This window comes from Kwoniella europaea, chromosome 2, assembly GCF_036810445.1.
Source record: "Kwoniella europaea PYCC6329 chromosome 2, complete sequence".
Taxonomy (NCBI): Eukaryota; Fungi; Basidiomycota; class Tremellomycetes; order Tremellales; family Cryptococcaceae; genus Kwoniella; species Kwoniella europaea.
Genome location: NC_089488.1, coordinates 195,592 through 221,232, shown reverse-complemented (window position 1 = coordinate 221,232; position 25,641 = coordinate 195,592). Strand labels below are relative to the sequence as shown.

At 45.6% G+C, this 25,641-nt stretch overlaps 5 protein-coding genes across 5 annotated transcripts; 4 read left to right on the top strand and 1 right to left on the bottom strand.

Moving 5' to 3' along the window:
• Positions 1-369: 369 nt before the first annotated feature.
• V865_006428 (uncharacterized protein) lies at positions 370-2,026 on the bottom strand (the record flags this gene model as incomplete). The annotated part of the gene is made up of 7 exons (XM_066230187.1): positions 370-885; positions 971-1,041; positions 1,103-1,148; positions 1,201-1,254; positions 1,342-1,446; positions 1,577-1,671; positions 1,786-2,026. 7 exons carry the CDS (start codon positions 2,024-2,026, stop codon positions 370-372), a joined length of 1,128 nt encoding a protein of 375 aa, XP_066086284.1.
• A 1,296-nt stretch (positions 2,027-3,322) lies between these two features.
• Positions 3,323-5,165, top strand: V865_006427 (uncharacterized protein; the record flags this gene model as incomplete). Its single annotated transcript, XM_066230186.1, has 7 exons — positions 3,323-3,502; positions 3,573-3,589; positions 3,660-3,695; positions 3,765-3,867; positions 3,937-4,471; positions 4,563-4,660; positions 4,722-5,165. The coding sequence occupies 7 exons, from the start codon at positions 3,323-3,325 to the stop codon at positions 5,163-5,165; spliced, it is 1,413 nt and encodes a 470-aa protein (XP_066086283.1).
• Positions 5,166-6,096: 931 nt separating this feature from the next.
• On the top strand, positions 6,097-9,549 carry V865_006426 (uncharacterized protein; the record flags this gene model as incomplete). The annotated part of the gene is made up of 4 exons (XM_066230185.1): positions 6,097-6,209; positions 6,264-7,893; positions 7,953-8,157; positions 8,213-9,549. 4 exons carry the CDS (start codon positions 6,097-6,099, stop codon positions 9,547-9,549), a joined length of 3,285 nt encoding a protein of 1,094 aa, XP_066086282.1.
• Positions 9,550-11,001: 1,452 nt separating this feature from the next.
• On the top strand, positions 11,002-12,584 carry V865_006425 (uncharacterized protein; the record flags this gene model as incomplete). The annotated part of the gene is made up of 4 exons (XM_066230184.1): positions 11,002-11,159; positions 11,324-12,134; positions 12,222-12,302; positions 12,384-12,584. The coding sequence occupies 4 exons, from the start codon at positions 11,002-11,004 to the stop codon at positions 12,582-12,584; spliced, it is 1,251 nt and encodes a 416-aa protein (XP_066086281.1).
• An 808-nt stretch (positions 12,585-13,392) lies between these two features.
• V865_006424 (uncharacterized protein) lies at positions 13,393-25,563 on the top strand (the record flags this gene model as incomplete). The annotated part of the gene is made up of 18 exons (XM_066230183.1): positions 13,393-13,657; positions 13,720-13,883; positions 13,941-14,618; positions 14,672-14,800; positions 14,855-15,449; positions 15,505-16,721; positions 16,774-17,897; positions 17,952-20,064; positions 20,124-22,793; positions 22,863-23,150; positions 23,210-23,815; positions 23,884-24,084; positions 24,147-24,349; positions 24,401-24,710; positions 24,771-24,948; positions 25,009-25,202; positions 25,267-25,401; positions 25,456-25,563. 18 exons carry the CDS (start codon positions 13,393-13,395, stop codon positions 25,561-25,563), a joined length of 11,178 nt encoding a protein of 3,725 aa, XP_066086280.1.
• Positions 25,564-25,641: the final 78 nt, after the last annotated feature.

The following is a 25,641-nucleotide window of genomic DNA, read 5'->3' as shown; positions in this document are numbered from 1 at the left end:
CGAACAAAAAGGATGTTAGAGATAGGATCTAGTTTATTGACAACACCTCACGGACAGCCTCCACCGTACGGGGGTTTTAACACTGGGTGGCATACCATCCATCGTTGTCAAGAATTAAGACAACGATCACTGTATACATAGGATTTTGAGCTTGGCCAAATGGTCACACGTTACATACATAGATGATAGTGAATGGAAATAAGGTACAGGTATATGTCTGTCTGTCAAGAAGAGCTCCTCTCCCCATTTGTAGATTTCACACTTTGTCTCTTTAAGAAACCTTCCAAACACACATCTTATTCCGATTATCCTCTACTCAATTTGACTCATCATTGAGCAATGCCGCATATTGTCCTTTTCGACTCAAGCTCACACCGTACCTTCCCTATTCCTCTGATCGTTTCCCGTCAAATGCGCCGTAACACCTTCATTCCTAGCTCTCTCCCACGCCTCATCCTCCTCGGCATTACCTATTCTATATCCTCCTCTTTCATCTTCATCAGATCGTCTGGTAGGCTGAGGTGCATGTCCAGTAAGATGCGCAGTGACACCCTGGGATTGAGCTCTGTTCCACGCATCCTCTTCTTCCCTATTGACTGACGGACCCTCTCCGGCAGGGGGCTGAGCCCAAGGAGCTTCAGGATGATAATCTCCTTTCTCGTATCCGCCCGGAGGTGGGGGCGCACCATTCACCGGTGGACCAGGATAAGGAGGTACCATCCATGCTTGTGCTCCCCCTGGCGCTCCAGGTGCACCTGGTGGTGGAGGGTAGTAGTACCCTGGTTGCATTTGGAAGGACTGCTGTTGGACGACTCGACGAGAGCGGATAGACGATGGGTCGAGGAGTTGACGGTAGTACGATAAGAGGATTGAAGCGAATAGGAGCTGGTAAAGAAGGCAATGAAGGTCAGCTTTGTTACAACCAGAGGAGCTTCGTCTTTTTGGTATTTCCGCCGGGGCAATAGCTCACCGATATGACAAGGGTCAAGAACAACCATGCGAACACAGACCATGTACCTCTATCCCAGGCATTGTCGCAGACTGATTGATAGCGAAGTCAGCCTAAAGTTCATGAATGATAGTAACCGTTATTTAGACTTACTGGTCTCAGCTTGATCAGTGTTGATAGTCGTAGTATCTCCAAGACTCTATTGGATTGATCAAATTAGCTCGATAGTGACGACTGAAGGAAATACTCACATCAAATGCAGATTGTCCAGTCTCATTTTTGACACATTGGGCGATTAAATCGTTCTATCATCATGAACAAGACTTGTCGTGAGCTTGGTTCGTTCTCACTATTGAATTCGATCTGGTCCGATCTAACAGGGATTAACTCACCTTCATGGAGAAATGAATGACCACAGACAAGATTTGATTGGCAACATTTACCAAAATACCTGCTGGCGCTAAAATCGCGAACAATCTCGCTAAATTCACTTTTTGCTATAATCACGAAGTACGACCATGATCAGTAAGTACATGTGTAGAGCAACACAATGAGAATGATACATGATCTGAGATGTGGTGTTCATGGGTTGATGGATCTATGATTTGGGAAGAGGGGTACACTCACGACTATCGCAATGAATATACAGAAAGCTTCTATACCAGCTATGACAAAGTACAAGATAGCTTGAACAATATCGAATACTTTCATTTTTGCCGTCTCTATTCACGTTGAACAAGGTTTACAGGTTGTTAGTATAGGTCTGAGATGGCATTATGCATTCGATGTGACGGAATAGAAAATGTGAATTATATCACAAGACTTGGTTCACTCACCGTTATCATTTCCCAGATCTCTTATACTGTCTACACCCAAAGCCAAACCGTATATAAAACCTAAGCCAGCAGTGAAGAATATGACTGGACGTAGGGAATACGGGTAGACTTTTTGTACTACGGCTGTATACCTCGGTGGTGGACCTGTTGACCCATCGGGTCCATCGGTACCAGAGGTATTAGGTCGTTGAAATTGGATGGAAGGTTGATTAGGTGCATTGGGATTCGATTGGAATGACATTGTTGGTTTTATTTTGTAGCAAAAGAAAATATCATGGCCGATAGAGTGGTATATATTGTGGTTGATTGTTCAAATTACCATAGGGGTGTCGTTTAGGAAGCGATATTTCATGGTGGCAAGGTGATTTGCCGTCGTTGTCAAGTGAGGAGATGAAAGGATAGGTTGTCATGTTGTCAGAAGTGAATGAAAGGAGGGTTACCAGTGGTAGACACATATATATTTATAGATAGGAGGATGAGAAGATGAGGAGGAACATAGTGAATAAAGTGTTAGCATTCCGTTACTATATCAACATCTTCGCGCAGAATACAATGAAGCGGTATTTTTAGGACGAAGAGTTCAGATTCTGCATAGGAAATAGGCAGACTGTGACTTACCCGAAGGTGGTGGTAATCGAGTCTCCATCTTAACTGATTATCTGACTATCTGACTGAGTCGTCTGATACCTTCTATATGATTATGATGGGAGGATGTTGACAAGTTGTTGTTGTTCGTTTGTTTGTTTGCGTCAACGAATTATGGTGTTTCTCCGCAGGCTTTTCGACTCTTGATTATATTCTTAGCAGTGTAGCAAAGCTTGATCGGAAACGGTCGTCGCTGATAGTCTTGGGCAATAGTGAGTTGCAACGATGTTGTTGGTACTACCTGCATAGAGAGGTGAGGGAAGCAATAAAATGTGAGAAACTGGTAGTTGAGTGATGTGATGTCTGTGATGTCACTCGTTCGTGGCGGTGCAGGTTCCAGCGTAACACATCTCCAGATGGTGGTTCCATAGCAGCTCGACTATCTTTTTTTGCGAGTCCATACGGTTCGCTCCACTTGATAGGAACTCGAACCAGGCAAGGAAGTCTGAAGGATGCATATGAGATTGTGCGAGTTATATGTGACAAATGATGGAACCCTGCTCAGTGTTTTTACCGACGCTCCCGTGTCATTTCAGTATTCAGTCAAAATCAACTGGATTGCAAATCCAGTGGACGAGACGCGATTCACGCCTGTCTGGGAGGTCATACTCGACACTCCGCCAGAATCTCGATGATAATCTCACAGCACACATAGCTGCTGCGGTACCCAGTGAGAAGCTAGTATCTGATGGCCGTTGGCGGATGGCGGATGGAGGTTGAGAGATGAGTTCCAACGGAAAGACCAGGAAAACAAAGATCGGACCTCGGATGTTCGATTCTGAAATCCGTTATCTGCAACGTTTCTCATGCCTGCAGATACTGTATCGAACGCGAGATTAAAGATTAAAGACGGTGTTAGGTGGAGTAGATACCTCTTGGGGCCGCAGTGATGATGTCCCGAACAGTCTCTCGAGCCAAGTATCTCCGTCAATTATATCCTTACAAACCACCTTCGACATCTATCGATCATTTGGTGATCGGTGGAGGAGCAGTGGGGTTAAGTGTAGCTGCAGGATTAGTCAATACTTCGGGGAGGGATAAGATTACGTTCTTGGTAGAGCGGAGAGGTCAAGTGAGTTTCACATCCGTTCTCAATCCGGCGTACCTTGATTGGGGCCAGCTTAACTGATAGCATAGAAAAGCTAGGACAGGAAACTACGTTAGTGTAACTCAGAGCCGGGACATGCCCTTTACAAGAAAGGATGGAGCTAATGATGAGATGGGAACAGAGCGAGGAACTCCGAAGTGATACATTCCGGGATATAGTGAGCTGTTAATATTGCTTCAAACGGAAGGCGGGAAGGTTAAAAGCTCATCATGCGTGAGGTTGGTAGTTATCCATTAGGCAGTTTGAAATCGAGATTATGTATAAGAGGACGAGACATGTTATACGACCGATGTAAATCTTTAGGAATAGGATATAAAAATACCGGAAAGGTAGGTTCATCCTTATGAAACTGACAAACCATTCGCTCTGATACAGTGCTGATGATTTGAGGTGTTCAGATCGTAGTAGCCACCTCTCCCTCTCAATTACCATACCTCGAAAAGCTTCAGAAACACTCTCAGCACCCTTCCTTCCTCTCAAACTCTGATGATACCTCCTCTTCAAGTATACGTACGAAATTCCTCTCAGGGGAAGAAGCGAGGGAATTAGAACCTGATTTATCTACCTCGGTATGTGGGGGATTACTTATACCTTCAACTGGGATAGTAGACTCTCAAGGCTTGGTAGACTCCTTGGAAAGGGAGATTGAAGATCCAGATTATAACTCTCCTTCTTCTTCATCTCCCAGTGGGGAAGACCGAGGAGAAGGAGTGATAGTTCTGGGCACAAGAGTGGTACGGATAGATAAAGAAGAAAAGGGAAATGGATGGGTAGTACAGTTAGAAACTAATTGGGAAGGTTTAGGGGAAGGTGAAAAAGGTGATGTGGAAAGTGTCAGAACGGATGTGTTGGTCAATGCTGCTGGTCTAGGAGCGGTCAGCTTGACAGATGGGGTAGTGGGTGATGGACAGATGAAGATGTATGCTGTCAAAGGTGAGCAATTATATCTCTCTCAAAAGGATCCTAGGAGTGTCTTAAGATTGGAATTCATATCGTCTGAACATACTGACTCGGATATATATAGGCAACTATATGTCATACAAGGGACCGGGCACAGGCAAAGTATCCAGATTGATATACCCTTGTCCAAGTGCGAATATCGATCATCTCGGAACACATCTGGTAAGTATCCAATAGAACATCTATTGTCTAAGCTAATTTCCATTAAATATTGGATAAACAGACATTAGACCTCGAAGGGCATATCAAATTCGGTCCAGATGTTCAAATCATAGGGACATGGGAAGATTATATCTCCAATCCGGAGTTTTGGGAAAAACACCTATCCCCCTCGGATTCACCTGAATTGAAATCACAATTCGCTCAGAGCGTATTAGATTATCTACCGAATATCAATCCTGATAACTTGTCGCCCGATTATTCAGGTATAAGACCTAACATCTCACCTCCCAATGCTGGCTTTTCAGATTTCTTGATTAGGCATGATGAGTCGAGGAAAGGGTTTGTGGAATTGTTGGGGTTCAACAGTCCTGGATTGACTAGTAGTTTGGCTGTAGGTGAGTACGTGAGTGAGATGATAAGCAAGGATATACATGGTAGACATAGTAAGGTTGGGGAGGGGAGGGAGAAGAGGCTGAACGAGCTGGCAAAAGGATGGGAAGCATAGATCATGGATGTCTGTATGCATGCAGATGCCTGCCTGTTCGGATAAAGCAAAAGCACAGACCGGGCGTGCCTCTCAGTGCCTCTGTTCCCACGTGGTATGCATCATCATCCCACTTTTGTCAGGGCAGAATAGACGCGAAGTAATCTTAGCAAGTGCGAATCGATTTGTGAGACATCCATCTCATTCAATCAGATCGTTCATTCCATCCTTGTTCACATCCTTACTTCCTCTTTTTTTTTCCTTATAGCCTCGACTGACTCAACCACTATAATTCTTGAGAGTCATTCGGGCAGCTTCACCGGAACAGATCAATCCCGACTGTACGATCATACCTTGACTATAAAGCGATATAAATCACAGACTCCTCACCTCATCTCAGACTGGAACCGCATCACCAGTGGACTTACTTGTAGAGAGTTGGTAGGGAAGGAGTGATCACAATCTCATCGAGAAGCGGCTCGCTGGAGCGGGTGGACCTCTTGCAGGTGAGTATAATTTGACTCTGTTCTCATTTTATTTAGAGCATACGCTGCATCCTTACTTCACACATCTTTCCTGCTTCATCATCTCCGGTGGTCTTCCACAAATCCAGAGCAATGCTTTCATGGTCGGGATCTCTGCGTTGTCTTGCCACTTCCTATCCTTCTTGATTATCAATTGAAGTGAAGGAACGAGATGATTGGATGAAAGCTTGCTTTGTCTATGTGTGCACAAATAGGTCCTTTACCTCTTCCTTTGATCATCACCTGTCTTTTTGGGGGAGAACAAAGTATCCCATTCCCATTCATGATCTAGTCAAACTGATGACTCCTCTTTGTTTTCTCTTACAGATTATCATATACCCACCTAGGAACTTCTTCCCGTGATCATCATTCTTGTAAACATCGCGAAACTGAATAATACTTGAACATCCGAGAAGAAAACTACAAAGATGGACTATAATGAACCTCACACAGCTTGGACTCGTGGACCATCAACCGCCAGTCTAACATGGCAGAATGGCTTGCCAACTCTGAGAATGGAAGATGCGGTGGTTGAGACTGTGTGAGTCATGACATGTATCCCCTTTGCCATGACACCGAGCTGACGTCGAAGCAGAGTCACCCATACTACTCGCACGACGACTTCCTTCGCACCCATCGTCCTACCTCGTATACCACCTCCTGAAACAATCGGTCTTCCTACTCATCTCAAACAAGAACAATATCCGCTAGCGAACCAACCTGCTCCCCCCGACATGCAATTCTTTACGCTTAACCTCGGCGGTCGCAGGGTGGTCGTACAAGATGAATCAGTCATCTCGCCAAGTGCTGATGGAACGTTGAGATCATCCGGACCAGGATGGACCAAAACATTTCCGACATCTTCGTACCATTCACCCGGAGTCGCTAGAGAGTCTCATGGACCCGAAGAAAGAGTGGGGTTTCTCCAAGCTTTGAACAGGAGTAAAGGGAAAGAAGTGAGGAAAAGACCTCATAATTTTAGTAGACCAGGTAGTAGGCAGGAGGAAGGAATGAAAGTCGACACAAACACCCCACCTATCTCTGCTGCCGAACAATTGGCGATCAGACAACGGAGTCCACCTAGAAAAAAGATTAGAGCATTAGAGGAGATTTCCATTCACCCTCAAAAGGGTAATGCGTCCTTACTCTCCCCACTTCCTTCACCGGAGCATGAAGCTGGACCGTCGACACCTACTAGTGCTACCTCTCCTACGCAGCCTAACCTTGGTACTGGAGCAGAAGTATCGGCTCTGCTATCATTACCTGGTCTGGTATCGCAATTCGATCAACTCCCTGATCGACTCCAACAACATTTCTTGATGCATCTTCTCCGACGATCACGCATGCCAACCATCCAACGAATCTCAATGTTCGCCTCTACTGCGTTGAAACGAGATTTCATCGCTTTGTTACCTCACGAGGTGGCTGTTCAGATCTTACGTCGAGTCGACAGACCTGGTCTAGCTATCGCTTCGAGGGTATGTAAGAAGTGGAAGAGGATGATCGATACCGAACGGGTGGTATGGCAGCAACGATTAATCGATGATGACCTATGGCAAGGACACGGAGTGGAAGAGGCGGAGGAAAGGAAAATTTTGGATAGGTATGAAATTCTAGATTGGAAAGCGGAAAGGGAGATACAGAATTTCGGTCGTGAAGATACGCCAAGCGATGATGAGAGAATGTTATCAGCTACGAATCCTTCCAGACTGATATACGAACAAGAACGTCCTACACCGTTGAAACACATATATAGAAGGAGATATCAAAATAAGAAATCATGGTTACATAACAGACCTGAACATACTTCTTTTTCTGGACATGGTACAAACGTCGTAACGTGCTTACAGTTTGATGAAGATAAGATTATATCCGCTTCGGATGAGCATTCGATAAACATCCATGATACCGTCGGAGGCCGTTTGAGGAAAAGCTTAGATGGACATCAAGGTGGTGTTTGGACATTGGAATATAAAGGGGATACGTTGGTTAGTGGAAGTACCGATCGTACGGTTAGGATATGGGATTTAAAGAATTTAGAGCAAGTTCATGTTTTCAGTGGACATACTTCTACTGTGAGATGTTTGCAGATCGTCCAACCGGTTTGGAATGAGAGGGAGAAACAATGGCAACCGCCTTATCCGATGATTGTCACTGGATCTAGGGATGCAACCTTGAGGGTGTGGAGATTGCCTGAGAAAGGTGATAGACCTTATAATGGAACGGTCAGTCAATCTGAGCGTACGAGTGCATTGAGACAGTAGCTGATGGTAACTGTATATAGGCTACTTCAGATGATGAAGGCGATGCTCCTTCCCCAGAAGATAATCCCTATCATTTACGATTACTTGAAGGTCACAGTGGAGCTGTTAGAGCTCTGGCGGCTCATGGGAAAATCTGCGTTTCCGGATCGTACGATATGACTGTCAGAGTATGGGATATTGTGAAAGGGACCTGTATTCATGTCCTAACAGGGCATGAAGCGAAAGGTGAGCTATGAGTATCTAGGCAGACGCATGGAATTGACATGGTATATCGTGGTAGTTTACAGTATAGTGTACGACCAATATCGAAATCGATGTGCATCCGGTTCCATGGACAATACCGTAAAAGTATGGGATCTCGCTACTGGTGATTGTCTACATACCCTTACTGGACATACCTCCTTGGTCGGTTTGTTGGGTATTTCACCGAATTACCTCGTATCAGCAGCTGCCGATGCTTCATTGAGGATCTGGGATCCCGAAACACTACAGATGAAGAATGTCTTGGCTTCTCACGGAGGGGCGATAACGTGTTTCCAGCATGATGAGACCAAAGTGGTCTCTGGATCAGATGGAGCATTGAAGTTATGGGATATCCAGACAGGACTATATATTAGAGATCTGGTAGTGGGAATAAGCTCAGTATGGCAAGTTGCCTTCAATGGAAATTTGCTAGTCGCAGCCTCGAATCGAGGTGGACAAACTGTATTTGACGTCTTCAACTTCGCTCCTTCACCTGCTTATTCGCATTTCCCCGAAGGAATAGATGATGATCAGTTGGATCTCCTGAGAACGCCAAAATGGAAGAAAGATATGAAAAGATTGAGACTCAAGAACAAAACCAAAGATAAGAGATCGAGAAGAATCACAGGTCAATCTCGTTCTGATTCCTCCAAAATAATCGATATGAATGAACTGCTTTCGTCCGACAGTGACGACGATATAGAGGATGATGATATGGGTCTGCTAGATGAAACTCCGATATTGGCCAGTTACAAGAAGAATAAATCGACCACTCCGTTGGATAGATGGGAAATTGGAGGAAGTAACCAGGCTAGTTATGGTGGATCTCTTTCTGCCTCTGGATCAGGAGGTGGAAACAGAAGATCAACGAGAATAGCAGGACGATCTTCGCTAGGTTCAAGTGGAATTGAAGCTGGACCAAGTAGAAGACATCCTACACAACAGGTACAACCACCACCACCGGCGTTTACACATACTTCTTTCACAGCTAGTCCCACGTATAACCACCATCATCAGCCTCATCATGTTGGTAGGACATTACAGATGTCGAGAAGAGCCAAAAATAGAAGGCCGACTGGAGGAGGAGATTCACCCTCTCCTTCGATTCGAAATCCGGCTGGATATGAGATAGGAACGAGAAGTGCTAGCGGTAGGATGACTACGAGTACGAGTGCGAACCCTCATTCTGGATCGAGCTTTGCACCGATTTTCGATGAAGAGCCTTCGGCTTCAGGGTCGACTTCGATACAGAGGAGATCGAGAGCTGAAGATTCTGAAGAAGAGGAAGAGGAAGAGGAGGAGTATGTCGATAGACGGGGTAGGGATAGTGCAGAGATGATCGTTGATGAAGATGATGATGATGAGGAGCAGTAAATGAGGAGTCTTCCAGGGTTTCTAATACAGTCAGAAGAGGTGAATCGATAGGTATTGGCATTTTGAATAATCAGTATATTCATCACATCAACGTCAATATACTTTTACAAAACATGTTTCTTTCTATTTCAATATCATCAACATCTGAACCATTCTCCGTTTTTCTTTTCCTTTCTCAAGCATTATGTGTATTCGTCAGTATACAGTAAGACAACGAATCATAATCAACAAACATATATCATTCTTACAGACCCTCATAAACACATTCCACCTGTACTATGTGTATCTTTTGTAAATTTTGAACATATATGTTTTGTAACGAGTAACCTTTCTAAAAATTATGATTATTGAGTGATACCTTATTTACAAGATATATGTATCGACGTTTCCTTCTAGCGTAATCAATCGGCATTGCATCTTCACCTCGAGGACGATCCTTGTACATTACAAGGAAAGTCAATTACGCCATGACACAAGCGATAAGTCTATTATTCCTGCATAAAGTGCAAGCAGTGAGTAATCATCTGTTCCGCAGCAGGCACCTGCACTTGCATCTCCGTCTTGTCTTGTGTTGTCTTGTCCGTTGTCCTCCCACTAAGACTCTGGCTTGACGAAGTATCCATTTGATCCATCGGATTTTTATTGATACGGGAAGGGTTGATAACGTTAACATGACGCTATTTGTGAGTTGCTTTAGGTGAATGCCGAGGATTTCTTATAACTCTGATGTTCAGTAACTCATTTGTAACGTACCGTGAAAGACGGTGAACGCGTTCACCAGCATATGTCCAAGACGAGAGGAATGTCCAGACTTGGACGTGGGCTGGCTTGGCTATGTATGGTACATCATCATGACTGCGGAAAATCCTCAATATAAGTACGTGCTCTTCCACCATTCATGCGCAATATGTCATAATCCCACATCTTACGACATCAGCTTCTTCGTGCGAGGATACCTATGCAAAATGTTACGATCGATCTTGAAAAAGCCAAGACATCAAGGTTTCTCTTAGCTCACATCATACAGTAACATCTTCTTCAGGGCTGCTCTGTAGATCTCGTGACTGACCAACGCGGGGTAAGGTGGAGATTGAGAAAAAGAAAGGAATAGATGATGTGATCATCCATCGATAGCACTGAAGTCAGTTAGCCTTCACGTACAATAACTCATGTCTCTTCTCGGTCCGATCTATCAATCACCTTACTTCCTTTGGGGTTTATCGATTCGGGTATGATATACGTATGGGGTTATGTAGATCGATCATCAACCCTCTTTGGTTTGTGCTGTAGATGGCGCAATATTTATTTGTATATATATATATATATATATATATATGCAATAGATGTAACATTTCTTCTTTCTTTGTTCTTCTTTCGACCTCAACGCATCCTTCAATCACCGCATCTCCCATTTGCTGAACAATTAGGTTAGAAAAAGCACAGTAGCTCGAAATGAGATTCTCAACTCTTTCAGCTTTTCTATCCATTCCTGCGTTTGCACTCGCTCAGAGTTCGAGCGCCAGTGCCTCCGCTAGTGCTGCCTCGGCCTCTGCATCTGGAGCAGCGGGTAATAGCTCAGATTACTTGACTGCTGTCTTGGGTGCTTTGACGTGAGTGCATATCATATACCTTCAGTCCTGCTTCAATCCCAGCTAGACTGGTTTGTTTCCGTCTGATATACCTTTCCCGCTCTCATCACCCTCGATCAACACTCCAGCGCTTCTGATTATACTGTCGATCCGCTTGCTAATCTCATCTTCGCTGCTGATTACAGCTCGGCGGGTCTCACCTCCCTGGTTGGCGCTGCTCAAGGAATCGCCGAAACGCCCGAGGGTCAAGCACTCCTTGGCTCCCTCGCTCAAGGTAACAAAACCGTCTTCGCTCCTTCCAATGCAGCGTTGTCGAACGTCTCTCAAGATATCCTCAGTGACAACGCTCTTCTCACCCAAATCCTATCTTACCACATTCTCAATAATACCTACACTGCTCAAGGTGTAGCTACAGCTCCTAACCACACTATCGCTCGTACCCTCTTGAGAGGTGGCAATTACACTTTACCAGGTAACTTTACTGCTCCGTTAGTGTTGGCCAAAAACTCTACCAATGGAAGTTCGTTTGAGATCGTTCAAACTACTAGTAATATCTCTACCAGCGTCAATGCTACCGCTGCCAACTTACAAGTATACGTTATTGATCGAGTCATCGAATTACCCCAAAGTATCGATACGGTCGTCTCGTCACTTGCACCTCAATTGAGTGGATTGGTATCTTCCATTCCAGGTTTGGCCGACCAACTTGCCTCCGCTGATGGAATTACCATCTTTGCACCTAATGACGCTGCCATTGGAGCTATTCAAAGTTCCCTTGGACAATTGAACTCTACCCAGGTCACCTCTGTGCTCAGTAATCATATTATCAATGGAACTGTCGTTTATTCCACTGGACTCGCATCGGGTAACTATACTTCGGCGGGAGGAGAACCATTCAAATTTATCTCGAATTCTACTGGAGCGTACGTACAGTCTGCTAATTCGACTGCGAAGATTGTACAATCGGATATCATCCTCAACAACGGTGTTGTACATGTAAGTTCGACCTGTTAACTTAATTGTACAGAAAAGAAATTGTTCAGAGAGCTGATTGTGGGATTTGCGCCGTGCATGATGTAATAGGTTATCGATAACGTCCTCGTCAACACCGCTTCAAACCCTCAAGCTGCCGAATCAGCCTATTCATCAGCTGTAGCTGCTGCAGTAAGTTTAACCCCTCCGTACTACTCCAATATCTCTTTTCGTCCTCCGTTCCAAGCTGAATTGTTGTTTTGGAATGATTAGTCTACTTCAACCGAGGCCAACGCTCCTGTCACTGCTACATCCGCAGCTACCGCTCCTTCAGGTTCCAGCTCGGGATCTTCTTCCTCTGGAGCTAGTTCAGCAGGATTCAAGATTGAGCCTCTGGGATTAACCAATTCCATGATGGGTGGGATGGTCGCTGTGGTTGGTGCGATCGTCGGTGGGATAGTCACTCTTTTCTAAAATAGTATAACATGGCAGTAATTCCAACGCGGCCTTGTAATTGAACAATTTTGATACGTATTCTTGGACTGGGTCTTTAATCAGTTATAATCGTTAAGAAAAGTTGTCAGTGGGTTTAACATGAATTGCGTAGCTTAGAGGTATGATTGAAGAATTGGGTAGAAGTTTACTTATCATATGACTCTGCATTGTTAGCGTTCATCTGCTCGAGCTCAATGTTCGTGAAGATGAGCTCTGCTGTGTGAAGTGTGTTTCGCATATGGAGTCATATGATATGGAGGGCACCGCTTCGTGTCCATTCTGCAAGTTTGACTTGGTGACCGCCTCGTACGTAGTACGATAGTTGCGGAATCTCGTGTAGGGCCATGTCAGTATCTAATCTGTCGATGCTACTATGTTCTACATCCGTTATCAGATACGAGTGCATGTTGGATCAAGTTGGATGCCAGCCGGGATGAGAATGACCAGGGTGACGTCCAGGGGGAGGATCGGCGTTTTACGGCGATATGATCCAGGCACTATCCTGGTAGAATTCTCGAGTGGTGGACGTTGTTTTTCTGTTTCCCCCCCCTCTCAACCTCCATCTCGCGTCTTTTCATCAGATCATCATCAATCTACCCATCATCGTTGTAATCCCCTCCTGCTGATCATCCCAAGCGGTATTCCCCACTCTCACAACCCTCAACACCCGCCGACAGAACAGAGATCGTACCATCAGGATCAGATGCAGCAGCAGAAATCATAATCCGGAACGATTGACTCATCGATTAACCGATCCTTCTTTGGACCGGTTTCCCTCTAAAACACAATGGCATCATCAGGTCCATCCACATCAACCCCATCAGCCAAACCTGGTCCAGGTCAAGGTAGACCCCGTAAAGCATCAACTGCAGCCTCACACCCACCTTCAACCACAGACAGTCAGCCTCATGCTCAAGGTCAAACACCCACACCGTCCGTCTCAGCCGCAGGTGGAGGTATGAGCATGCCACCACCTAGCTTCAGCAGTAATGGACCGTTGACTGTATCAGACTGTGAATTCATGGCTTCACAGCTGCTAGAACCAGGAGTCGGTGAGTCCATCTCGCTCTTGAAAGTCGTAATGACAGATTTCTGACACAATGATTGTTCACAGCGATACGGAAAAAGCTTGAGATAGCTTTCGAATTAAGAGATTCAGCGGAGAGTACAAGAGATTTTGGATTCTACGAGAAATATCTGGCGATCTTCATTCCTGCTCTGATAACGATATTAGGGGAGGAGAAGTCAATCGTGTTCATGAAAGACAATATAGAACAGGTGAGTCATCTCTCATAGCCTGCTTTCCCATTGACTCATCCTCGTCTTTGTTATCAGCGATATCGTCATACACTTCTCGCTTTTCTCCAACGACTCCCTCACCATGAACCAATCCGACATCATATTAGCTCGATAATGGATCTCTGTATCAAATTGTTGAAGTTGGAGAACGAGGAGAATGCTTTGCTGTGTATCAAGATAATGATCGATGGATTGAGGAGCAATAAAGAACAGATGGAACCGTATATAGAACCGTTCCTCGATTTGGTGAAGCAGATGTACGCGAATACCAAAGCGGTGGTGGAAAAGGAATTCGGACCTAGTTCTTCTACGGTACCTACACCTAAAGCACCTGTGTCCTCTGGTGCCAATCCGGCTGCACCTTCCCCTGCCCCCGCAACTCCTGCAAGTGATGCTTCTGCACCGGCTCAACCTCCTCATCCACCTCAACCATCAACATCTCAGCATCCGATGCTCCCTCACGCACTTCATTCACCCAAGGTGCTCACTGAGTGTCCCATCGCTGTCGTCCTTATCTTTCAGACATACAAGCAGATCATGCAAACTGCCATGCTCGACTTCTACCCTTTGGTCATAGATAGTATCAAGATACAACCTGAACCACAGCGACTGGCTCACTTAGAAGCGAAAGAAAAAGGAGAGATATTTGTGGGAATAGCAAGTGGAATAGGAAATAGAGAGATGTATGCAGAGTTGATAAAGGCGCAAGTAAAAGTGAGCTGGTGGATTTGCTTCTGTTAGCATACTGTCCAGCTAACGTGCCGTAGACCATGGCTTTCCTCGCCTATGTGTTAAGGGGAAACCAAGGGAACAATAAAGAATATGTCGATGTCTTTCCTGAAGCTTGTCTGAGGTTATTGAGAGATTGCCCACCGGAAGACGTCGGGACCAGAAAAGTGAGTTACATTTAAGATGCCTTAACCTTTACCGATGTACTGATGATCTAACAGGAACTCCTCGTTGCCACTCGACATATCCTCACCGTCGAGTCAAGAGCCTGCTTCATTCCGTACATCGATGTCCTGCTCGAGGAGCGGGTTTTAGTTGGTACTGGAGTATCCAGTCGAGAATTACTCAGACCTTTAGCTTATTCTGTTGTTGCCGATCTGATACACCACGTCCGAAATGACCTTCCTCTATCACAACTCACCCAAGTTGTCTATGTCTTCTCTTGCAATCTTAACGATTCGACGTTCAACAGTTCCATCCAGACAATGTGCGCTAAACTGCTCAACACGATCATCGACTCGATACATAGCAAAGCAGACAGCCAAGAATTCGCCAGAATAATCAAGGGAATATTTTTCACCTTTCTGGAGAAGCTCACAGCAATGTCAGAAGCGCATGACAGATTGAAGGCGATCGGTCTGAGGGATAAAGGCAAGGGCAAAGCCAAAGAAGAAACGGACGGAGATGTCAGTATGGAAGATTCGGCTAAGGAAGCTGCTGAAGATAAGATACAGAATGGATGGCGAGAAATCGAACAGGCGATGCCGGTACACTCGGTGGCTTATGCTAACGAATCGTTGGAGTCATTTTGCCGAGGTGAGCTTTGTTTTACCAAGAGATCGTTCTGCGTACAGCTAACCTGCGATAATAGAATCTCGCTATTTGTTCAAGACACTGCTCCACACATTCCGAACGCTCCTCACGTACACTCGCCAAGGAGATAACCCAGCACCCCAGCCTGATGGTGAACTTCTTAGCAAGTTCTTCGAGCATAGTTTGAAATGCTTAGCGATCTTCGATTTTATGGGCAGAGACCCTCGCGAACCTAAAGAAGCATTAGAACTGCACTCTCAGATCCTCCTTCTGTTTGAACCTCACGTATTCGCCGAGGTGTGGACGAGTCATATGGCCTTCTTCACTGAATTGGCTGTAACAAATGCGCAAGTATTCCCTATCCTCCAAATGCTCATCACACACGAGAGCGTATCCCATCAATTAGTGGCGATTCTTCTCAAACACCTGATGAAGAATCTGGGAGAATTAGGTACGATGGACAAACCTCAAGCGATTCTTACGCTCAAGATGTTCAAGATTTCTTTCCTTGCTATCAACACTTACATCGCCAATAACGAAGTCGTGCTGGTACCCCACTTGCAGAAGCTTATAATGAGTTCTTTCGAACACGCAGCCAAATCTGAAGATCCGGCCATCTATTATCAGATCCTCAGAGCATTATTCAGATCCATTGGAGGAGGAAGATTCGAAGCTCTTTACAAAGAGGTGTTGCCAATCTTGCAAGAGATGCTGGACAATTTAGCATACCTCCTTCAACATGCTGCCGATGATAGTCAACGGGATCTGTTCGTCGAACTCACCCTGACAGTCCCTGTCCGTTTGACGAATCTTCTTCCGCATCTCAGCTATCTGATGAAACCGCTTGTCCATGCGTTAGGAGCTGGTCCCGATCTTGTTAGTCAAGGTTTACGAACTTTAGAATTGTGCATTGATAACCTCACCGCGGAGTTCCTCGATCCTACCATGGGACCAGTCTTACGAAGTCTCATGGCTGCCCTTCACAAGCTTCTCAAACCGATACCGTCAAATAGAAATCACGCCAATGCTGCTTTGAAGATCTTGGGTAAACTCGGTGGAAGGAACAGAAGGTTCCAAGAGGTTGATACGGTGCTGGAGTATAATCTTTTCACCGATCGATTAAATGCACCGATCACATTTGACGGCTCAAGGTATCAACTTCAGCTTGCTCCATTGGTCTCGACAGCCAGTACGGTGCTTGCGGACGAAGGTCAGATTCTAAGGGAAGATGGTCTACAGGTATTGATGTATTCGGCTTTGACTATATTCCAGGAGGTAAGTCCGGTCTTGTCGATCACACATACCTCGCTGATAATTCGATCTGCAGAACGCCCCTAGTCCCGAAGGCAATGATGCATTCCAGCGAGTAATGACTGGTCTTTTCATTGCCTGCGGTCAGCCGAAGATAGGCGAGAAAGCTCTCGAGTTTGTACGAAATCTCTGTCGACGAGCATTCGCTCTTGAGCTCGGACGAACCGAGACTCCTGATCCTAACGCCAAACCTTTCCCTGATAATTCTCGCAAACGATTCTTACCTTTGACGAATGCTTTATCAGATTGTTTTGTCGCTACTTTGCATGATTCGAAGCCCGTCGACCGACCTGGCTTGAGTGATCTTCTAGCAACGATTGTCACCGACTTCAAGGAACTCGCTTTTAGTCCCATTTTCGCTGGAAAGGTCGACGGTTCTCGATCCTTCGAAAGGATGGTCGCGTTCTTTGCTCACCGATTGGTCAGCTTATGTCACGAAGAAGATTGGTCCAAGAAGATGGCTGGTGTCACCGCTATGTCCGCCTTTGTTCATAAGATCGATCTTAGCAGGAAGATGATCATAGATTTTGAATTGGATTTCGTCAGAGCTCTCTTGTTCTGCCTCCGAGATGCTCCCAAAGATACACCCAGAACTTCCGAAGAAGTCATTGACCTTATCAAGCATCTCCTCAAGACTTGCCAATCGCAGGAAGATGGCAAACCTCGCTTGTCTCGTCTCACTGAAGCACTCGTTGCGGAGCTAAACAGTCAAAATGCCTTATCCCGTCGAGCATCTCAAGAATGTCTAGAAACTCTTGCAGAAGTCACATCTCAATCAGTCTCAGATCTCGTCATGGGCATCGCGAAAGCCAAACTTCTAAACACTGAACATGGTCCTATCTACTCGAAACCGCTTCGAGCTCTGCCATTTGCAATGCAGATCGCAAATATCAATGCCGTTACCTATCTCATGGACCTCAGACCATCGGTCCCCGACACTGGAGAGGAGTTCATCAGACTCCTGCATGAGACATTAGCTTTAGCCGATGTAGATGACGCCAACTTGATCAGCAAGCCAGCAACACATAAACAGGAGAACTGGCTGAAGAACCTCAGAATTTCATGTCTCAAATTGCTCAGATCTGCTATGTCCGCTCCAGATTTCCTGCTGAAACCTAATTTGGCGCAGCTGCGATCTCGGTAAGCATTATCATCCTGTACCAGATATGACCGATCGCTGATTTTTACTTTTAGTATCATACAAGTCTACTTCAAACACGTCTACTCAACCAATCCTGAGATTGTCGATGTAGCCCACGATGGTTTACGAGAGGTCCTGCATCAACAGAACAAACTTCCAAAAGATGTCTTGCAACAAGGCCTTCGACCTATTCTGGTCAACCTCGCTGACGCTAAGAGGTTAAGCGTTTCTGGACTTGATGGATTAGCGCGTTTCCTCGAGCTTCTTACTAATTACTTCAAGGTTGAAATTGGTATCAAGCTGTTAGATCACTTCAAGACTCTTGGTGAACAGCAAATGCTCATGAAAGCTGCATTTTCGCCGCTCGACGATAACCCAGATATCTCTCGGATGTCCCGATTGGTCAACATCTTCCGTCTGTTACCAGCCAATGCCATCCAGTACCTTAATGACCTCGTTGCAAACGTTGTGGAAGTCGAATCAGCCCTTCATCAATCTGTACCTGGACCTTTCACCGAGAACCTTGGTAAATACCTCAATAGGTATTATCAAAACGGTGCTCAAAACCTCTTGGACAACATCCAAAATCCTAGATATATATGGACCTACCGAAATATCATCGCCTCGGGATGCGCGCCAAAACTGGTCGAAGAACTGGCTAGTAAAGGCGAAGCTCTGTGCAAGTTGTGCTTCAGTGATGCCGAAAATATCGAAATGGTGTTACCTGGACTTCGTTTGATACGAGAGCTGTCTCGAGTATCGGTGAATTGGGTTTTAGATGGTGAACCAGCTCTGGAACCCTTGGTCAATGTCTGGAGAATGATTGTCTCGAAATCTAGAGATCTCAAATCCGACATGACCAGTTATCACTATCAGCAGATGCCGTCATTACTTCTTGAAATGTTCATGACCAGTCTCAAGCATCAACGACATGTCCCATTACTATTCCACGTCATAGAAGCGTATGAAGTCCGAGCTTCTTTTGAACGATCCCACGTCTCCTTCTTCCTCTACCAACAGGTTGCTTTGCAAGATTCTCTTGAGTACCGACAAGAGGTCATCGAATACTTCTTCGGACTATACGAGGAAGATGAAGTTTCCTGGGCATTCAAGACGAACGCTCTTCGAGTGATCATCAACCCAACCTTACGAGTACACTTCTCTCAACCTGACGCCGATCAATCCATCATCTCGCCTCAGCTCGTTCAGAAAATTGTGAATCTCATGTGGAGACCTCTAGCTGCTAGTGTAGCTGCCAAACAACGAGAAGACACCCATCTCATTGAGGTATTCGCTCTGACCACCTTGCTCGTGCAACACTGCAGTGCAAAAGTCAACGAAGCTAGGAAAGAAATCTTCAAGCTCGCTTGGATGGGTATCAACCTTCTTGAGCCTACCGTCAAACTCATGGCGTATGTCTTGGCAGCTAGGTTCATGGTCACGTATGAAACTCCGGTTAAATTCGTTCGACTCACTTGGACAGGTGTATTACGATTGAAAGAAACCGATAATCGAACTCTGTACAGGCAAGCTATCGACACGCTTGCGTCGTCATTGACGGTTCGAGATCCGCCTCCTGCAAGCGGTACGCCAGAATGGGCCAAATTACTTCGAACTGTACTCATAGAAGAAGGTCACGCTACCAATCAATTAGTAACGGTTTGTGAATTGCTCGTCAACCACCCTGATCTCTTTTACGATTATCGAGAGCTCTATGTCCCACATGTCGCCAACTCTCTCTCGAAACTCGCTTTCGTCCAGGCTGCTACTCCCGAAAACAAGAAACTGACAGTTGATATCGTTGAATTGATTTTCAATTGGGAGAGAAAACGAATGGCAGCTAGAGATGCGGAAGCGATGGAAATTGATGAAGGGCCCAAGAGATCAAGTGATCATCTGACTGAGGCTTCTCCAGTGAAAAGACAAAGAGTCGATAGAGCCGGTACAGCCGTCTCTGGAAGTAGTGGTGGTGGATGGGCTGCCCCCGGACAAGTCAGAGAATTGATGACTGCTCATCTGCTCAGATTGGTCTCGACCTCCACCGAGTCTGTCACTAGAAATGGTCTGACTAGAAGGGCGTTAGATCTGTTCAAAGAGATTCTTGGTCCGAAGGGTCTACCTAATGTTCATGTCAAACTTGGATTCTTTCAACGGACCATGACGCAGGTGGGTTGCACAATGATCTGCCGAAACCTCTAACAATGCTGATGATCTGTCTTTCATAGGATATAAATGACAATACCCGCACAGGTATTGCTAACTCCACCGAGGTAATCGCTGCTGCCGCTGCTGTACGAGATTCTCACTGGGTCAAAGCGAATTTAGGACTGTTATCGAAATTATTAGAAAAAGTCTGGGCATCCGACGAGACCGAACTTCACGATGTCGTTGCGAAGCTTACTGAAGATCTTTTCGCTGAGATGCCCGCGGACGAGAACGCAGAGTCGGACCCCGAATCCAAAGCTTTGTTCAACTTCGTCCAAAATGCCGTCAACGACGGTCTCACTGCAAGCTTAAGATCAAGCTCGAACCTTCCCGGTACATTGTTCATCCTTCGATCGTGGCTGAAGACTCACCCCAAGGTGCTTCAGTCCGAAACTATCAGCTCTGCTCTGCTCAAAGTGCTTGGTAATCTCGTTAAAGTCCATACTGCTAGTTCTGTTCCTCCTGTTCAAGGCAATGACCCCGATCCAACAGCCAAGCTTATCATCTCCGTTCTTGATATAATCAGAGATCGAGTTGGTGATCTTCGAGAACAACGAAAACACCTTTACAGTATCATCACTACCTTGGTCGAACGATCTTCCAGTCCAGCTTTATGTCGGTATGTTCTACAACTCATTAGACACTGGGTCATCGAAGATAGTGAGGGAGCTGCCCATGGTAAAGAGAAAGCTGGCATCTTGTTGCGAATGCCAGTCTTTGAGCAAAGAGACGATGACCTTTTCCAAGAATATTTGGATGTTGTTTACGAGATTTACGAAGACGATAAGCTCCGAGGAACAGATATCACCCATCGACTCGAACCCGCTTTCTTACTTGGTACCAAATCGAAAAACGCCATCCAACGAGCGAAATTCCTCGATAAACTCGAACAGAGCTTACCTAGATCCCTCGATGGTCGACTGCAGTATCTCTACTCGTTGCAAAATTGGGATACCCTTGCAGACTGCTATTGGGTTCCTCAGATTCTCAGCCAGATCCTTGGTATAGTCTCACACGATGAGACTCTCGTGAGACGACCTTCCACGACCCCGCTGGAATCGGATCCTATTGTAGATATGGCGCGTCGAGCAACGGTCGGTGATATCATCTCGCCTGCCAGGAACCTAATTCATGTGGATAATGAACTTGCCAACCGACTCTGGATCGAGATTTTCCCAATGTGCTGGTCATCGCTTACTCGTGCTCAACAAACGGCTTTCACACCTTATATCGTCAAGCTTCTGTCTAAGGAGTATCTCCGCAAACAGGTGGAGATGAAACCTAACGTAGTACAAACATTCCTCGACGGTATCCTCGCTTGTAAACCTCCCATTACCCTCCCACCTCTTCTCGTCAAGTATCTCGCTAAGACGTACAACGCTTGGTATGTCGGTTTCGAGATCCTCACAAAACTCATTGATGTCTACCGACCCGACGATGGCTTGCGAGAAAGTTGCGCCAGTGCTCTAAGTGAACTCTACGCCGAGCTTTGCGAAGAAGACATGTTTTACGGTCTTGCAAGAAGTCGATGTGTCTTTCCTGAGACCACCGCTGCTCTTACTTATGAGCAGAATGGTCTTTGGCCTAAAGCGATCGAATTGTATGAACAAGCTCAGATCAAAGCTCGAAACAACCTTTTACCCTTCACCGAAGAGGAGTATTGCTTCTGGGAAGATCACTGGATCTTATCTGCTCAGAAATTGCAGAATTGGGAAAACCTGACGGAATTAGCTAGAATAGATCAAGATGCTGATTTGTTGTTAGAATGCGCTTGGAGACTATCCGATTGGAGCTCGCCGGATCGAGACATGATCGACCAAAACATCGCTCGTATCTCCGATACACCTACGCCCCGTCGAAAGACCTTCGAAGCCTTTGTCGCCCTTCTTCGATCTCATCTTGCACGAGAGCCACCTAACGAGTTCTTCCGAGTTCTTGACGAAGCGCAACAAGTCACGCTACGAAAATGGGTCAGCTTGCCTACCAACATCACCAATGCTCATCTACCGCTTCTTCAGATGTTCCAACAATGTGTCGAACTCACCGAAGCCGCCCAGGTATTTGATAGTCTCCAGATGACCAATCAGCAGAATCTCGAGATGAGATGTAACAGCGACTTGAAGACCATCTTTACTACTTGGCGAGATCGATTGCCTAATTTCTGGGACGACATTAGCGTATGGAGTGATCTTCTCGCTTGGCGTCAACATGTCTTCCAAGCTGTTACTCGGGTGTATCACCCGCTCATCCCCCAAGGAGATACAGCTACCTACGGATATAGAGGGTTCCATGAGACTGCCTGGATGATCAATCGATTTGGTGAAGTCGCCAGAAGACATGGTTTACTCGATGTCTGCAGTGTATCCCTCAACAAGATATACATGTTACCCAATATCGAAATCTCCGAAGCTTTCTTGAAGTTGCGAGAACAAGCCTTGTGTTTCTTCCAGAAACCCGATAAATTCAATGATGGTTTAGAAAATATCAGTACGACCAACTTGATGTACTTTGCTCCACCTCAAAAAGCCGAGTTCCTCACTCTCAAGGGAATGTTCATCTCTCGATTAGGTCAGAACGAGGAGGCCAATGCGGAGTTCGCTCATGCTATTCAAATGGATATGAACTTGCCTAAAGCATGGGCTGAGTGGGGTAGGTTCAACGACAAGTTGTACCGGGACAGACCCGAGACCGTACCTGGACCACCACCTGAACCTGAACCTGGAAAACCACAAATGACAGATGAACAATGGCAAGAACAGTATGCCCACGATCGAGCGATCTTAGCCTCCAGTGCGGTATCATGTTATCTTCAAGCTGCGGGACTATACAACAATCATAAATCTCGTGGACTCCTCTTACGCGTGCTGTGGTTACTCGGTTTAGACGATAGTAGGAATACAATCTCGAAAGCGTTTGAGAATTACAAAGGGGATTTGGTCATTTGGTATTGGATTACTCTGATTCCGCAATTGCTCATGTCCCTCTCGCATAGAGAAGCGAAACAAGCTAGATTACTGTTATTGCGTATCGCTAAGCAGTTCCCTCAAGTGAGTCGAACGATTTGTGTCAGAAGACACCAGCTGATCCTTTCTGCCACACTCTATAGGCCCTATTCTTCCACTTACGTGTATCTCGAGAGGACTTTGTCGGTATCAAGAAACAACAAATGCAATCGCGAGCTGCTGCCCAACGACGAGCTGACGCGCAAGCTAAAGCTGCCGCCGCTAATGCTGCTGCTGCGGCTGAAGCTTCAGGTGAAGCCAAACCGACTGAGGAAAAGAAGGAAGGGGTCAAAGCGGAACAAAATGGAGATACTGCCGCTACTGCTACTGCACCTGCCGCCAACGGGGAACAACAACCTCAAGGTCAAGATCAGCAATCCAGTGGTGCTTCTAACGGTACGATGGCTCCTCCAACCCAAGTTGCTCCACCACCTCGTCAACCTTGGGATCATGTCGATGAAATAATGAATATGCTCAAGACTGCTTTCCCCTTATTGGCTTTGACAATGGAAAAGATGGTAGATCAGATTTCGCTACGCGCCAAACCCAATTCGGACGAAGATATCTATCGATTCTTCTCTGCTCTCTTGGCCGATGCTATGCAACAATGGGGCGGAAGGAATGGGTTACCCAACGATGAAGGCGAGTTGAGTGCTCAGACCAAAGATAACTTGTCCAAGTTCGCTATCAACCTGAATGGAGAGTTGAAGGTGAGTACAATCTGCTCGATATGAAGGGTGATATTAAATTGACGATTTTGTGGTTTTCCTCTACTTAGGCTATGATCGAGAAAGACTTCATGAAGGATATGCCGAAATTACGAGAATACATCAAACGACTGCAGAGATGGCGAGATTACTATGAGAAGAGTCTTGATGCTAGACCGAAAGTGCAACCTCTTGATCAAGGCGGTTGTAACCTGACGGAGTTCCATCATACCAAATTCGACGATGTTGAGATCCCGGGTCAATATGTTCATGTGAGTTTAGACAAATACACTTGGCTTATATGAATCAGAGAGCTAATCTGTGACTATTCTAGCACGTCGATCAAGGAGAAGAGTTCATCAAGATCGCTCGATTCGCTCCAAAGGCTGAATTAGGACGAGGACATGGGCACTGCTTCCGAAGGATCATTATGATCGGTAACAACGGTTCTTCATATGCCTTCCAGGTGCAGATGCCTGCTGCACGACATTGTAGACGAGAAGAGCGTCTCACGCAGCTGTTCCGTATCATGAACAGGTAAGCTAACCTTTTTTCTAGTCTTGATGCATCAGCTTACAATTCTCACAGTGTGCTGAAGAAGAGGAAAGAATCACGTCGAAGAAATCTTCAATTCCATCTTCCTGCGGCTATTCCACTTGCACCTCAGCTTCGACTCGTTCAAGCCGATTCTTCCTATGTTAGCTTGCAAGATATCTTTGAAGAGCACACAGTGTCCAAAGGCATGTCAAGGGAAGATACTGCTCTGGCGTACTTCGATAGAATAAAGCAGCTTCACGATCCTGCCGTCCCACGGAATGATCCTAGGTTCTTCCAGCTTAAAGCGGAAGTGATGGAAGAAGTTCAAACTAAGATGGTACCAGAGGATATCATATCTAAGGTGAGTTGTCTGCGAATTTTTATTACGGTCGACTCTGAGCTGATTGCGGATTAAATGCAGTACATGATCCGAACGATGGATACGCCTGAATCTCTGTGGCTTATGAGAAAGCAATTCGCTTTACAAACTGCCACCACGATGTTCCTCACCTACGTGTGCTGCTTGAGTAACCGAACTCCATCAAGGTTCTATATCAGCCGAAAGACTGGTCTGATGTATATGACTGAGATCTTACCTGGTACGTGCGATGCATGATTCTAGTGCTGTATCATGCTAATTCACAATCTCTTTTGATCAGCTTTCGCTCCTGGTCAACCGCTCATAGCATCCCAAGAACAAGTACCATTCCGACTCACGCCCAACATGCAAAACTTTATTACTCGAGTCGGAATTGAAGGTGTCGTCACTGCTGCTTGTACGGCCATAGCAAGGTGTTTGACTCAGCCAGAATTCGATTTGTCTGGTACTTTGTGCTTGTTCGTCCGAGATGAGGTGAGTCATAATAACCCTCACTCATACGGAACTTCAGTAGCTGATTGATCATGATTTTCTATAGCTGCTTATCTGGCATAACACCTATATGAAGGATTCAAGACAAGACAGTCCTCTTATCAACCACGTCTACAGGAATGTAGATAACTTCATCAGGCGAGCAGGTACGATGGGTTATATTGGTGATAACAAAGATAAAGTGAGTCTTTGATTCTATGATTGACCAAGATAATCGAGCTGACCTCTCGTTCAGACACCCAACGCCTCGCCCGCTGTGCACGCTATCGTAACTCTCATATCGCAAGCTACGGCACCTTTGAACTTGGCTCAAATGAGCGAAACCTATATGGCTTGGTTCTAGTCCTTTAGCTTCCTTCTTCATCTCAAGTACAGGTCGTCTTTCTTTACAATTACTCTATTTCATGTTTTCTCCCCTGTT